The 15,842-nt window shown below is 37.2% G+C and overlaps 2 protein-coding genes across 2 annotated transcripts in view; one reads left to right on the top strand and one right to left on the bottom strand.

Moving 5' to 3' along the window:
• LOC133527756 (E3 ubiquitin-protein ligase RNF13) overlaps positions 1–7,967 on the bottom strand; it is a 40,543-nt gene extending 32,576 nt beyond the window's left edge. The window contains exons 1-2 of the mRNA XM_061864913.1: positions 7,764–7,967; positions 4,990–5,195 (exon numbers count right to left, since the gene is read on the bottom strand). Coding sequence (XP_061720897.1) covers positions 4,990–5,082 — 93 coding nt within the window. The 5' untranslated portion in view covers positions 5,083–5,195; positions 7,764–7,967. The remainder of the gene's footprint in view (positions 1–4,989; positions 5,196–7,763) is intronic.
• Positions 7,968–10,754: 2,787 nt separating this feature from the next.
• The window catches only part of LOC133529985 (solute carrier family 22 member 3-like), a 34,154-nt gene continuing 29,066 nt past the window's right edge, over positions 10,755–15,842 (top strand). Inside the window, exons 1-2 of the mRNA XM_061867778.1 lie at positions 10,755–10,778; positions 10,855–11,111. Coding sequence (XP_061723762.1) covers positions 10,755–10,778; positions 10,855–11,111 — 281 coding nt within the window. The remainder of the gene's footprint in view (positions 10,779–10,854; positions 11,112–15,842) is intronic.

The raw sequence follows: 15,842 nt of genomic DNA, 5'->3' as shown, positions 1-15,842 counted from the left end.
ATGATCATCAATGACAGATGTTGAAAACAATGAAACATTTTAATAGTGGTGGTTCATGTGCTACAGCTATTGCCTACTTTCCAGCTTGGTTTTAGACCATCTATTGTCATATTTCCAAACAGTGGCGTGAAAATGCACTTAATATAGTTCTGGGCAGAAATCTTTCGTGTTCATAGTTGCATTGAGACAATTGACAATTTCGACGGAACCCTCAGTGCGCATGTTCATCGAACTCGCACTTGACCGGTTTTTTTTTGCAACTAACAGGCCGCTTTAAGGAACACTGTATTTAAGAAGAAAGGAAAAGCACACACCAAAGGATGAAATGTGCGAGAAAGTTAAAAGCCGTTTTATTGCGGAAATGAGTAATTTAAACTTTAAGAAACATATCACTACGTTTTCTTTTATAGTTTATATGTATTACACGTGTACAATACGTATATACTTAATTACGATTTATAAGCAAATACATTTTCTTTTCTAGTTTTTTACTCACTGCCTCATTCGGTTGACCCACCTCGTGCTATCTTGAAACTGTGTGTGTCAGTGAATAATTGCAATATTAACGTTTAGATAATTACAAACCAAGTGCTGCAGCCCGACTATTTGCAGGATTTGCACTGCATTGAAAGGGTTGAGTGCGTACATCTCCGGAAAATACTAGCGATTACAATGAGCATTCCAATGCATAATCAAAATTATTCCTTTAACACGTTCCTAACACAAGTGATAGGTAGGTAGGTTTTAGCGTTCACATATTAAACACACTAAGGGCGGGTTTATAATCAAGCGCGCAATATTCGCTGTAGTACAAGTAACCGTATTGTGACACGACGACTGAAGTTACACATTTTACAGGCGTCAATTTGTGATTCAATAAAAATATGTAATAATCAATGCGTGTTCTAGTAGTCGGAGCCCGTAGAGTGTTAATCAATCACCCATACCTAAATGCCTACAGATAAGATTTACTTTATCATTAAGTGTTTATGTCAAACAAATGTTTACTTAACCGCCTGATCAATATCACAGACTAGTCATTCATCTACTTAGGTCTACAAATACTGCTATTGAAAATGAAAAGGTTCCGAAAAAACGTGCAGTTATAATTTCTGTATGGTTTTAAAATACCTACCTATATACCTATATGTGATGTGTGTAAGGAAACCAATGAACTATTTATCTACTTGGGTCGAGTTTTATAACTGTAACTTTGGATCTGGCCTTGAGCGTATTGACTACAGCACAATGGAGCTGCATTTATTGCAATTTGAAAATTAGTTATTCGGAATGTACTTTACCGGGAATAACTACAGATGGTGACATTGTGGTTTTTTAGAAATATGATCAAGAATCGGTGGTTTCGTCACAGAATGTTTGATGGTACTTTTCGAACGGTTCTGCCCGAATCAGCTTTTTTAGGACACAAGCCCAAAGCGACCGGCTTAATAAAACTGTGCGGAGTTTCATAGTCCAATCATCACATTAGGACATTCATTAATAAATGTGCGACTACAAAATGTGATAAAAAGAACGCTAAGGTATGATTATGTACGATACATATTTACAACAAATAGATTTTATGCCTTGAAGATAACGTTTGGGCTGTCCCCATTACGAAATTGTACGATAATAGCTTCACGAAAGTAGTACGCAAACAACAAATGCTTGTCATTTGGAACATACTTTTTAAATATATAATTTATCTGTATGATTTGATGTACATATATGTTTTTTTTTAAACAAATATTTATAAAGAAAAGTAGCTACTGTATGTAATTGCATGATTTCTTTAGTAATCTAAATTGTATTTTTTTCTTATTTTATCTAATGTTTTGAAAAGATGTGTCCGCCGAGTTTCCTGCCGGTCCATATCGGGATACCCTCCTCCAATTGCGTGGGGGTCTTCTCGGGTCAGAGGTGAAGGGTTAGAGCCGGTGTAGCTTTATTTGACATTTATAAGCGCGTTGTAATATGCCTACTTGAATAATAAACTATCTTTATATTTATGGGCGCACGGTACTGCCCCCTGTCAAAACGAGCCAAGCGAAGCGCAAAGGCACTACGAGTACTGTGAAGGTTTCCAACCTTCACAGTCTCGTGGTTTATAACTGGCTACGATTATTTGAATTCAGAAATGTCGCCCTGCTGAAGGGATAAAGATCTGCAACCGATTCATTCGGATGGTGGCAAGCATCTACGATAGTCGATATTTCTGTTATTAGTTTGAAAAATGGAATTAAATATTATCAGAAATCTACCTCCAGTTCCCCACCTCAGATAGACCGTATCCCTTTACATGATGGAGGATGCTACAGTTAGCGTAAAGTTTCCCCCAGTTTTTCGCCTTTTAGATAAAGCGTGCTGAAAGAGCCCTGACCTCATATCGGTGAGCGTCAGGATGGTGGGTGGACCTCAGCAAACTTGAACGAAATATTTATAAACATATTGTATCTTCGGTGTACCTCAGTGTACCTTTAATACAATCCAGTGTACCTCTCCCTAAAACGAAATATTTAACAAAAAAGGTCCACCCGCCATTCTGACGTCAGGATGGCGGGTGGAACTATGAAATCTTGCATTATGCTGCACTAAAAGTATGCATTTATATTGTACCTTCAGTGTACCTCTGTAAACCTTTAATAGAAATCAGTTTACTTATTCCTAAAACGAGCTATGATCAAACAAAGGTCCACCCGCCAACCTGACGTCAGGTTGGCGGGTGGACCTATGAAATCTTGCATTATTCCACGCAAAATGGATGTATTTATATTGTACCTTCAGTGTACCTCTGTAAACTATGAATAGAAATCAGTGTACCTATTCTTGAAACGAGATATTTAACAAAAAAAGGTCTACCCGCTAACCTGACGACTTCAAAAAAGAAAGAAAAAATTAAAATATTGTCATATCTAAGAGCAATTCCTAGCTGAGCAATTTTTCAAATCTCGAATTTTTGAAGCTATGTTTCTGTCGCGCTGAGGTGGGCGGGAGTGTGTGCGTGCGATAAGGACAACTGCAGCTCGGACTAAAATCCCACGCAAAAAACTCAAAAATCAACCAAACATACAATCCCTAATAACTTCACAAACTACACCTTAGTCAAAATATGTGGCTTGGCCGTTGCGTTATTACAAGACCTAGTTTTCATAACAGAAAAGTAATGAACAGTGAAAACATTTTTCACCTTACGCCCGTGTGAAGGCAGCGAGAGGGCCTAGCCACATATTTTGACTAAGTTTGTGAAGTTAGGACTCCAGAATATCCCCTATTCCCACTAGTTACCACCAAGTTGTTACCAGTGGTAACAACTTCTGCTAACAACCTGCGTTTTTTTTCCACCTTTTACCAGGTAACTACTGGAAAAAAAATCCCAGTATTTACCACTGGAAGAAGGTGGGTTTTATTTAACCATTTTTATACCACTGGTAAATGGTGGGGAAAAAATTCCCAGTAGTTACCCCCGGTAACAACTCGGTGGTAACTAGTGGGAATAATCCTTGTAGAGTTAGGGCGTGTAGGGCGTGATAACTTTTTGACAGTGCAAGCCATCTCTCGTTTCGGAAACATTTTAGATAAAAATGTTTTTGATGGGATAATTCTATATTTAGAAAGTATGTTAATCATAAAATATATACAGTTAGATAACTTACGATACGCATGTCTTACACTAACACTAGCCCGTAATATCAAATAGTGAGATATAATTGTTAATGGGAAAATACATATATGGGTTTGTTGGTAGGAGTAGGTTAGGTTAGGTTAGGTAAGGGGACCCAGCGTCTGGCGAGGTTGCGGAAGAGTACTTCGGCGTCCCTGGGACTATAGCACTGAGGCAGCAACAGAGGGGTTTTAGTGGGTAAACCATGGGTCTCATCAGCCTTATATGGGAGTCCCACATAACCATCCCAGGCCCGTCCCCGCGCCTGGGTGGTATGCGAAACGCATTTCCCCTCTTAAAAAAAAAAAAAAGTTAGGTAAGGGGAAGAACTTCAGTCCTGAGCCTTTTTGTGGTATCCCCAAAAGCCTAACGCGGCTCACCCTAAAGACCTACTGTCACTACAAAACCATTCAGCTCTGGAGAGAAACAACAGGCTTGAATCATTCCAAGGCGGTTATCAAGGCCTTCAGCAAAAAGGCAGCTTCGAATGCCTTAGCGCTGTCTAGGAACCAACTGCGCAACTTGGTAAGGGTGCTTACTGGGCACTGGGGCCTAAATAAGCATATAAGCATATGGGGAAACGTGACATGGGGCGGTGCAGACTCTGCATGGAGGCAGAGGAGACGCCTTTGCACATCCTCGCAGAGTGCCCTTGCCTAATGCGCACTCGTGACTCAATCCTGGGCAGAAACATATTACGTCCGGAGGAGTTAAGGTCTCTCGAGATCAAAAGGATCCTGCAGCTGTTTGAAGTTGCAGGTTTGCATCGAGAGTTGTAGTAGGTGGCGATCACAATAGATCAGGAATGGTCGCAGTGATATTTAGGCTGTAGAGCCTTACATAGCCCCTAACAAAGAAGAAGAAGACGGAGTAGGTTAGGTTTGTTTGCTTATATGTAAGAAAAGTAGGAGCTCCTTTTTAAATATCAGTTAAAATTAGATAATGCTTCCGGTACCCAGTTTGTACTGCGAGAACAGAGAATTTCCCGGTCCGGTACTGTACAAAAACCATTACGGAGCACTCCCTACGTAAAATGCAGCTTATGTTACCTGGGCTATAACAATACCGAGGCTAAAGTCAAGTAAGAATTTTTAACAATTAATTTAAATTATTTTCACAATTTTGATACCTTGCTCGATAGGTTTAGTAAAAATTTTTTACACTTACAACTTATAGAGTAAACTCAATATATACTCTGTAAGACTTGCAACATATTAGTCATCGAAATTGGTTCATAATTGAAACAAAGGTACAGACATACACACATGTCAAAGCCAAAATCCTTTTCTGTTTTAGCTATAGTAGGGTAAAGTGTTTAAGTGGCTTACTGTGTGTGGTATGTCCTGGGTGTAGACGACGACGGTGCCGTGGACCGGCGCCAGCAGCCCGAGGGCGCAGGCCACGAGCGCGCGCCACGCCATGCCCGCACGCTGCTTGTTGTTCACACTGTTCACGCCCCAACTGCTCACATTTCAGTTGCAAGTGCGCGGGTGCCTTACTCATGCGCACACTGTTGCAGCACACTAAACATTTTCTGCAATATTTAACATATTTTGTATTGTAATCATTTGTGTTTTTTCTTATTATCACACAGGCGGCTCCACACAGGGCGAACATACGCGCGACTTGTCTAATGATAAAAATCAATTTTTTTTTACTTCAAATATGCATAAAATGCAATTTGATTTGTCAAAATAGAATGGCACTGGAGAGGCTTTTGGGCGGCCAGAAAATATGGTTTTTCTGTATGTAGGCAGCTCCACACCGAATGTGTAGACGTGCCTCGAGCGAAGTGACCATACTCGCGCCGCATTGCCTCAGGTGAAGCAGGTCCCCATTAAGTGAGCTTCCCGCTCGTTCTAATATGGGTGGCCCGGCCTACTATTGATAATTTTCTGGGTTAGCCAATGTTATGTATAATTAAAGAATCAAAGAAGTGGCAAGTATAAATCTGCACAAGCTGGATCTATTACGGTTTGAGGAATAAGTGTGGAAGCTGGTGGTGCATGTGACATATTGTTACATAACAATTTTATGATGTCCACCTGTGTTAAAATTTTTGTACATATTCCACAATCTATTTTGAACTTTCATTGTGTAAACTAAGTACTCCAAATTCAAAATCAAAACATCTTCTGAGTCTCAGAACGATACATCCTGGGTGGATCAACAATTCTTGTTGCCAATTTGTTCCATCAGCCAAGGGGCCATTGCAGCACAGTATTGTGCCAAATCTTACTAACATACTTGTGGGACAAATGTTGATTCACCCACATGCTGAACGCTTGGAGGCATGGGTTTTGTAGGTAGAAACAAATACGAAACTTACTATTTATTAATCAAAGTTTACTATATCCTAAAAACATTCTAACAGCACATACAATAGATGAATCATGGACAATGCAAGTAAACACAAAACTTAATGAAATTAAGCAAGACTAGCTCAATCAAGTTGTTTTACACAAACTCCCAAAAATAGAATGAGCTTGTTTCTAGCCGTGGGAGTTAAGGATGATCATAGGTTGAGTTTTCGTTGCAATGACAGTTAGATGCTTTGTAAACCAATATACTTATTATACTTTATTCTGTAAAAAAATATATTAATTTATCTATTAGTTACTGATGGGTATTATCACTGGTCATAACGCTCTGAACAGACACCTCAAGATAATGGATATAAATAGAGACTGCTCCTGTTCACACTGTGGAAAGGAGGAAACCAGCTTCCACTTACTAGCAGAGTGTATTATGTATGCAGGACTGCGATATAATTCATTAGGTAGAGACTTACTAAGAGAAAACTAACTAAAGGATATCAAACTTAAAGATGCCCTGCATCTGCATTCTGTTCTGAAGGTAAACAAGAAGATTTGAGGAGATTGGTACAGGAATGCCGCCGGGACAGTATAAGCTGCAGCTCCAACTTTAGGGAATGGGGCTGAATTAACGCAACATGTGATCGACAGTCCACCAGTTTCCGGCCGGGCGTCCCTACAATACATCTATATCTCTACTGTTAAGCACTTGAGAGAATGATATTGGTCTCTTTTGTGTAGCTCTTCAAGTGGCATATGCCGTTTTTGAGTTATTGAAATTCTGATTTTATTTCAATCAATCAAATTTGAAATTTAAATGACATAATTGGTCGGGAGTCAACAGTCTACCACTCCAAGGGTTAAAGCTGCTCATAACAATAGCAACTGACAAAAATACACATAGCTACTATCTTCTCTAAGTCACAAGGTTGAAATTGCAATAGCATTGCACTTTCAATCATGACACTTGGACAATGAAAGCCATAGTCAGTCAGTCAGGTCCCCCTTGGTATTGTACCCCTTTCAGTAACAAAATGCCTTTCTTAATGAGTAAAGATATTGCAATTTCAACCTTGTGAAATTAGGAATGTCAGAATCAGTACATCAAAAAAACTTGCTCACAATGTACATCTGTATTTTATAAAATAAAAAAAAAAACCATATTAGTAATATAGATCTCATCAGATCCTGCTTACATAATATTAGAAAGTCTTAAACAACATTGAATACCTTAATTCAATAAAGTGGCATTAATCAATTGCATTACCTAGTGTTCAGTGTAGTATTTGTTATAGATCTAGTACTATCTTTAAGTATTAGCTTATGTTTTTGTTTTGGTGGCACTGGCACCATAAAATTTAATATTTTTAAGCAAACAATGTACCTATTCATAAAATTTTAAAGAAAAATGTTCCTCATATAAGTGAAATGTAAATTTCTTTTTGAGAAAATAAAAATATTTTTTAACCCGAAACAATACTTCGGTATTTATTATATGATACATTAAAGTAAAGGTAGTAAAGGATGTCAATCAATGAAGAAATATATTCATAGGACATCGAAATACGTTAAACGCAGTGTCGTAATAACAAGGAGCATTAGCACAAAGACAATTGTTCCGCGATGCATCATGGTAGGCGCGGCTATAGGACAACATTGTACTCCGCACCACTAATTCAATTAATCATTGGAACACATGAACACGGTTAGCCTTGGAACATGTTTTGTTACGACAACAATAACTCATTTAAGCAAGACTTTATAATAACCAGGGCATCAGTACATACCTACGTTAATAAAATTACAGAAGCACTTCACTATTAACCAGGTGATATGGCCGATTGAAATTTTAAAGATCAGGATACATGTATCGCCACTATGTTACAAAATAAACGTATAAGACCATGAATATAAATAAATTGTAAATATAGATAACTAATTGCGACTGAGCTTACTCAACTCACCACTCATCGACTAATACTTTTTTTTCATTGGCTGTCACTTTCACATCGTTCAGAAATTAAATAATATATGCAACGATGTCCAGAAGGCCTCTACAGACATTGAAACTTTTATTGGTTAGGTAGGTAGCGCAAGTAGGTAAGGTAGTTAAATTCAAACAAAAAATATTACTTTGTTAATCCGCGAAAAGATAACGTGCTAGTTAATAAACTACCACTGTGAAATAGTAGCATAGCTTATTTAGCTGTGGCAACAATGGCAACATTTTGTCACCTATTATAGAGAAGTTGGCAGGGATTTTGACAGCCCAGACAGTGCAAGTGTTATTTTAAACGTCAAACTCCTATTAAACTATGACGTTTACTTAACACTTGCACAGGCTGGGCTATCTAAATCGCTGCCAACTTGGCTTAGTCTGACTATATTCATATGTCACTTCATCGTCACCCCAAAATAAAGTAAGGGACTACTAAGGTCTCCCTTGAGCTACGAGTATTCTATTTTTCTAGACACTTTTTTTTAAACTATAATATATATGTTTCTGACCAAAGTTAATTGTCATAATCATAATCTAATTATCATAGTCATAATGCTTTATTTGTAAAACATAGGTACACATAGGTCTTAGGTATATAGATTGAATCGCTGTTTTGCCGGTTGGCAAACAAAAGTCAAATGTCAATTTTTAGGGTTCCATAGCCAAATGGCAAAAAATTGAACCCTTATGGATTCGTCATGTCCGTCTGTCTGTCCGTTTATGTCACAGCCACTTTTTTCCGAAACTATAAGAACTATACTGTTCAAACTTGGTATGTAGATGTATTCTATGAACCGCATTAAGATTTTCACACAAAAATAGAAAAAAAAAATTGGGGGTTCCCCATACTTAGAACTGATATTCAAAAAAATTGCTTTCATCAAACCCATACGTGTGATACATGATGTATCTATCTTTTTAATACGTCATAAATGGTACGGAACCCTATTTATTATAAATTCGAGGTTCCATTCAGAATATATTTTTTGAAAGTAAAGCTGTTTTATATGGTTTATTCTTTATGTTGTTTGTCGTAAACAAAATTAAAATAATCATCGCTTGTTTTCTTCGCTGCACGAGCGCTAAGGAGGATGGTATTTTCTTCTTACCTTTGAAAATATCTAACCTCCCGGCATTACCTTGAACACTGTTAAAATTTAAACCTCCAGGTTTTGTAACATTGGGATTCTAATTTCCCTATTTGAATTTGACTCGTGTTTAATGCTTGCTCCGATTTTACTTTGCTCTGCACTTTAAAATTAATAGAGAAATAATAAGTTCATATCAATCATAATCTCTGTTTACAATTTTTGACAGTAAACAACAGTTGCTTTTTAGGTAAAGAATGACTAGAACGTAGTGATTATAGGGAGCGTGCATGAACTATAGGAGGCAGCACAGGAGCCGTCAGATATTTGGCGCGAGGCGTAAATGTGATGTTTATTGTTCCAATGTAGCCCACAAGATGGCAGAACCTACTATGCACAAGAAAACACGTGACGTGTAAATTTACATGTTTATTGTTCCGATTCAGGCCAAAAGATGGCAGACCTTCCAACGCGCACGATCCCTATATGCTCTTTGAGAATGACAACAATAACAAACATTTATGAAGTTACATAGGCTTGTCAAGTCATCTTAGGATTTGAATTTCGATCGGCGGCGAGAGTCCCGTGGTCAGTACTCACACTAGGTAACAACATTACGAATAAAGATAGGTCTTGACATACGAGGTATATGCAACCTTCTTAATGATGATTCATGCCTTTAAATTGTACCAATTTTATAGTGGCATCTGGTGATGTAGTGTGCACAATGGGTAGTCAACTTTACGCAAAAGTAGGTTATCGGATCCCATTAATAGAATTCGCCGCCATCTTTACTAATGTTAACTACATTTCTAAGTGTCGCCCCCATGATTGTATCTTTGCTCTGACCATCGGCCACGCAGTTTACGCAATATACAACAGATGGCACTGTGCTTTGCTTAACGAAAATGTTCGGTCAGAATTGTATCTTTGAAATCATTGACCAGATTGACCTAAGGTAAAAGCCTAATTTAGTTTAGACGGTTCAAGAACGATTTTCGATGCTATTTTCGTTACATTTACATTGTGGTATTTGGTCGATTGACTGAATTCATTGTACTCTGTATCTGTAAGTACTTATCGAACATTGCGTTCAAGTTCTTGCACCATCGCCACCATCTCAATGGAGCTTACATATATACGAGTAGACCTAATATAATAATAATAATTCAGCCTATATACGTCCCACTGCTGGGCACAGGCCTCCTCTCATATGCGAGAGGGCTCGGGCTATAGTCCCCACGCTAGCCTAATGCGGATTGGGGACTTCACACACACCTTTGAATTTCTTCGCAGATGTATGCAGGTTTCCTCACGATGTTTTCCTTCACCGAAAAGCTAGTGGTAAATATCAAATGATATTTCGTACATAAGTTCCGAAAAACTCATTGGTACGAGCCAGGATTTGAACCCGCGACCTCCGGATTGAAAGTCGGACGCCATATCCACTCGGCCACCACCGCACGAGTAGACCTAAGTAAAATGTAATCTGAAATGCGTCATGCGATGATGCGATACCCACCCGGCGACTAATTTAAAATCGATCGATTAATTATAGGTATCTAACGTAATAATGTTTATCTATTAATATTTTGAAATTATGATAAGTAAGTTATGATAACTTCATTAGCCCCTGGGCTTCTCGTTACAGACTTACCTACGTAGTCGTAGTCGACGTTTTATAACTAAAAATGGATTTAGGCGCGAAAAACAAGGTAACCAATAGCCCTTAATTTGGCAAAAGTTGTTATGAAAATTGTACTCTGTATGTAATTATAAATAACAATCAAGTCGGGGACAGTAATAAATCATGTTGTTAATTTCCAGGAAGTTACTTCTGCAAAACCAAAAGATGTTAGTACAGCACTTCAAGCAGTTATCAAAGATGTGGGCGATATGGGAATCTACCAGCGACTTCTGTTCGTGGGGATGCTGCCCTTCGGGTTTTTATGGGCATTTGTGTACATGAGCCACCTGTTCATTACTGCCACGCCCTACGAGCACTGGTGCCGGGTCCCTGAACTCGATGGCCTAGGATGGGAACTGAGGTATATATACGTAACGATACATACGAATCATTTTATAAATTTACCCTTATTGCAAAATATTCAGCAAGTTCGGTTTAGTTGCTGGTTTTAATTTTAACAGGCTGTTTCCCGACTGCACACACACACTTCGCGGTTCGCGGCGTATTGGAAACTGCTTTAAATTGTATTGATAAAGTAGTAGCATATTATTAATGTTTTTTCCACGCCCCCCATTAAAATGCTTATTTAATTAATTATAAAATGTTTAAATTAGCTTATTATTTTGTAGTCACCGATATATAACTAATACATGTTCAGATTACTGATATATCATTGATGTGTAGTTTCTCGCCGCCATTACAATGCTTTAGGGTTCCGTAGGAAAATAGAAGTAAACCTTCATAATTATACACGTTAGTGTACAACTTTATACTATATATTTCTAGCTCGAAAGTCTGTATCAATCCTCTTCGGGCAACCGATTTTTGGAAAAACGACAGTATGAGATACATGTCAGTACTCACCATATACAGTGCATTTTTGGCATCCATCTTTTCCATTAAAATTACATACACCTAAAAATTATTGTTTCTATAAGTAATATAATTTTTTTCATACACCAAATAATATTTTTATTGTTTAAGTATATATAAGTGAGTACTAAGCGATAGTATACGAAATTATATAGTAGAGAAATGCATAATTTGTACATAAAAGTTACCTTTAACAAAAGCCCGTGCAGGAGAATCACATATAAAGGCTCTTATGTTTAGAATGACTTTTAATTCGGAACCTAGTTCATTAGTCACAACGACACCATCTTCGAAAAGCTGTTTTATTTCGTCCACAAAGCTCCTCAAGTATGTTTTTACTTCGGCCGGTTTCCCATAACCAGAATAAATTCCAATTACAATTGGAGGAAGTTGCGGAATCTCATGAACATTACATAATATTGGCCAAAACTGGCTTTTTGAGCTTTTCGAAATTGGTAAACCATCCACGTTTATATTTAATGAAAGTTTTTGTGGTATTTCATCGACGTTTTTAAAATACAAAATTAATGAAGCTTTCAAACTATTATGCCAATAATGCCCTGTACCCATTGGCTTGATTTATATCTTAGTATTTGTTTTCAGTAACGTCCTTGGATCGGTTGGTAACACATATGGTAGTCTTTTGTTCAGTATCTCCAGTAAACTTTTAAGAGAATTGTGTGGTATATTAAATTGGATGGCCCATTTTTTAATATCTTCCTTAAAGTCGTAATCTTTATCCCTTACTTCATCACTTGTAACATCACTGTCCGATTCTTCTAAATTATCATCCAAATTTACAAATGAGTCATCTTTCACGCTGACACACGGTTCTGATTCAATATTTTTTTCCGTATGTACGGAACCTGCTTGTAAATTCTCGATGCTGACTTGTTTATGATTACCTATTATTTTCAGGTTCATTGTTGTCCAATATAAATCGCGATTGTTGAAGTTTGCTTTTGTTAGAACCACTTCTCTTAAATCTTTTCCAAGACTTTAAATCCATTTTATTGCAATAAATCCAAATTTTCAATTATTAATGTGATACAACGACCGTGTTTTGATATTTAAGTGTTTAATTCTTTCCCTTAGAGCATCTTTTTTCTATAGAAGAGTTTAAAACAACCAATATGTGTCTATACAACTATATATTGGGGCAAAACAGACGTTTATAAGTATTTGGTGATAAATAAGGTCTCACGAAATCCATTAACAATTATTAAGGGTTAATATAGATCCCGTTAAGACTTTAATGCTGCTAGCGTAAAATTATCCCTTTAGAAGCTAATGTGCGATAAATAAGACGTATATACTCTGCGTTATGACCTTATATATCATCGCGTATAGGGATTGCAAACCGGATTGATTTTCAATCCGGCCGGATCCGGCCGGATTTTGACCATAACCCGGCCGGATCCGGCCGGACCGGATCCGGTTTGGTATAGGGATATTAAAGTTAATTAAATGACATATTTTTCTAGTTTTTTGCGTAATACGTAGTCCTAAATCTATAATTTGAAGTTAAGAAATAACTTTTTAATAACAATAAAATAGAACTTAGTAGTATAAAGTGTGACACTGTCAATATCACTTTAAAAACAAAATATGAAATCGGTCATTTATTATATTTAACAATTCACAAGTGTTTTCGTAACTGTTCTTTGATTGAATTCTTTGTAACGTGTAAAAAATATTATCCATTCTAGTAAGAAAATAAGAAATTTTACTATTAACCAAAATGATATTAAATTTGCCCTCATTTTTTTGCCCGAGAAAGTAGTAGACTGTATGATTTAAAAAAATGAACTTTTTCTTAATTTATAGAAAATTATATCGGACAAATTATAGGGAATGGAACACAACACGACAATCTCATGCGAAAAATAATAGAGTGTAGGATTGAAATCCATCGCGGAAAGGAACTCCCTAAGAAAAGTTACATGGATCAAATAAAGAATTGGTTAGACGTAGAGTAGCATGTACCAGGAGATGAAGGAAATTGCATAAGATTGGATGAAATTGTAAATACAAAAGATTCTCTCTTAAATTTGAATAGTAATATATATATAATCGGAGTAAACTAAAGATTATGTATGTATGTATGTATGTATGTATATATGTACTTTATTGTACATAGAAATAAAAACACGAAAAACACAGTTACAGAGTAAATTAAATACAACAAAGGCGAACTTATCCCTGTATGGGATCTCTTCCAGTTAACCTTTGAGGAAATGAGTAAAACAGAAGTAACGGTGAATGAATGACAAACACAAACAAAAGTGTACAATCACTGAAATTAATGAAATGCACGTTTTGAATACACATTGATACAAATATACATAGATAGAAAAATAACCATAAAATAATGCATACATATATATATAAATAAAAATAAATAAATATTCAATATATAATATAAATAAATATGAATTCGAATCAGAAAAGTAAAGGAAATTAAAAAAGTAGAAGTACTCAATGGAACTAGGAAGTCGTAACCAAAGTATCGGAAAGCCACAATTTTTTAAGCTTCTCCTTGAGTGATGCTACAGATTGGGATTGCCTCACGGACACCGGAATCTCGTTCCATAACTTGACGGCATGGACAGTAAAGGATTTCTTGAATGTGCGCGTCGTATTGGAAGGAATCGTGAGTAAAAGATTGGTGCTTGATCGAAGGCGATGACCACTACCAGCAGCTAAATAACTAATCCTTTCGGAAAGGTAAGGTGGCGAAGCAGGATTAAATAGAACATTGAAAAGCAATGATAGGACATGCACATCTCGTCGACGACGAATCGGAAGCCAGCCAAGCTGAGATCGAAACTGGGATACATGATCAAACTTACGTAGACCGAAAATGTATCGAATACAAATATTTTGCAATCGCTCGAGTTTGTCCAGTAACTCCTCACTAAGGTCCAAGAAAGCAGTATCAGCGTAATCTAACAACGGGAGTAAAAGTGAACATGCGAGAGTTATTTTGGTTTGAAGAGGAAGGAAATTTTGAAGACGCCTTAGTGAGTGGAGAGACGCAAAAAGTTTATTGCTAATGTCAGAAACATGAGCTGACCAGGACAAGGTTTGATCAATGATGATACCCAAGTTCTTAACTGTAGAAGAAAAAGGGATAATTGTTCCGTCAAAACGCACTTTGGGTACCACCATCTCTGACAATTTGGACACAAAATAAGGACCACCAATGACAATTGCTTGCGATTTTTTTGTATTAACTTTCAAACCAAACTTATTCGCCCAGCAACGAATTGACTCAAGGTCGCCATTTATTCTATCAACTAAAGATGAAAAATCATCAATGCTAGCCGCTGCGTAAATCTGTAAATCATCCGCGTAAAGGTGGAAGTTACAATTTAAGGACTCAGTAATGCCATTAATGAAGATCGAGAAAAGGAGAGGAGAGAGTATCCCTCCTTGGGGGACACCAGCAGAAAGGTCACACCACTCCGAGACCTTGTCGTCAACCTTGACACGCTGGCGCCTCCCAAAGAGATAGTTACGGAACCAAGACAAAGCTGCAGGAGAAACATTTAACGTACGAAGGATATGAAGGAGAATATCAAAATCCACCGTATTAAAGGCACTACTGAAGTCTAAAAGTACCAGGACCGTGAGCTTTTTATTCTCAATATTAAAACGAATGTCATCAGTGACCTTCACCAAAGCCGTGACAGTGCTATGCCCGGGTCGGAAACCTGACTGAAACCGATTCAACAAATTATGCTTGTGGAGATGTGAAAGGAGGCGACGATTAACAAAATGTTCGATGATTTTAGACAAAACTGGGAGAATGGAGATGGGTCGATATTGAGAAAAGGATGTGGGATTAGAAGTTTTAGGAAGAGGGATAACATGAGCAAGTTTCCACATAGCAGGGAATGTACCAGAGGAAAAGGAGAAATTTATAATTTCGGATAAGATAGGGGCAATTATATCCGCCACGAGCATAAGCAGATTATCAATGTTATCATATATTCATTCACACATATAACACATATTATTACCCAACTCTAGTCGATTGAGTACCGCCGACTTAATCCTGCTCATTTGTTTACTTTTAATATCCTGTCACAACATTAACCTTCTCTTGAGCATAAATTACAAATGCCTTCCAAGGCATCTCCATCCTTTAATTTTTCCTTCTATTACAATATTTATGTAATCGTCATATCGTGTCACCAACATGAAAGGCATCTTC

The sequence above is a fragment of the Cydia pomonella genome, chromosome 1 (assembly GCF_033807575.1).
Source record: "Cydia pomonella isolate Wapato2018A chromosome 1, ilCydPomo1, whole genome shotgun sequence".
Lineage (NCBI taxonomy): Eukaryota > Metazoa > Arthropoda > Insecta > Lepidoptera > Tortricidae > Cydia > Cydia pomonella.
The sequence above is the reverse complement of the archived record's forward strand: the minus strand, read 5'-3'. Positions and strand labels throughout refer to the sequence as shown.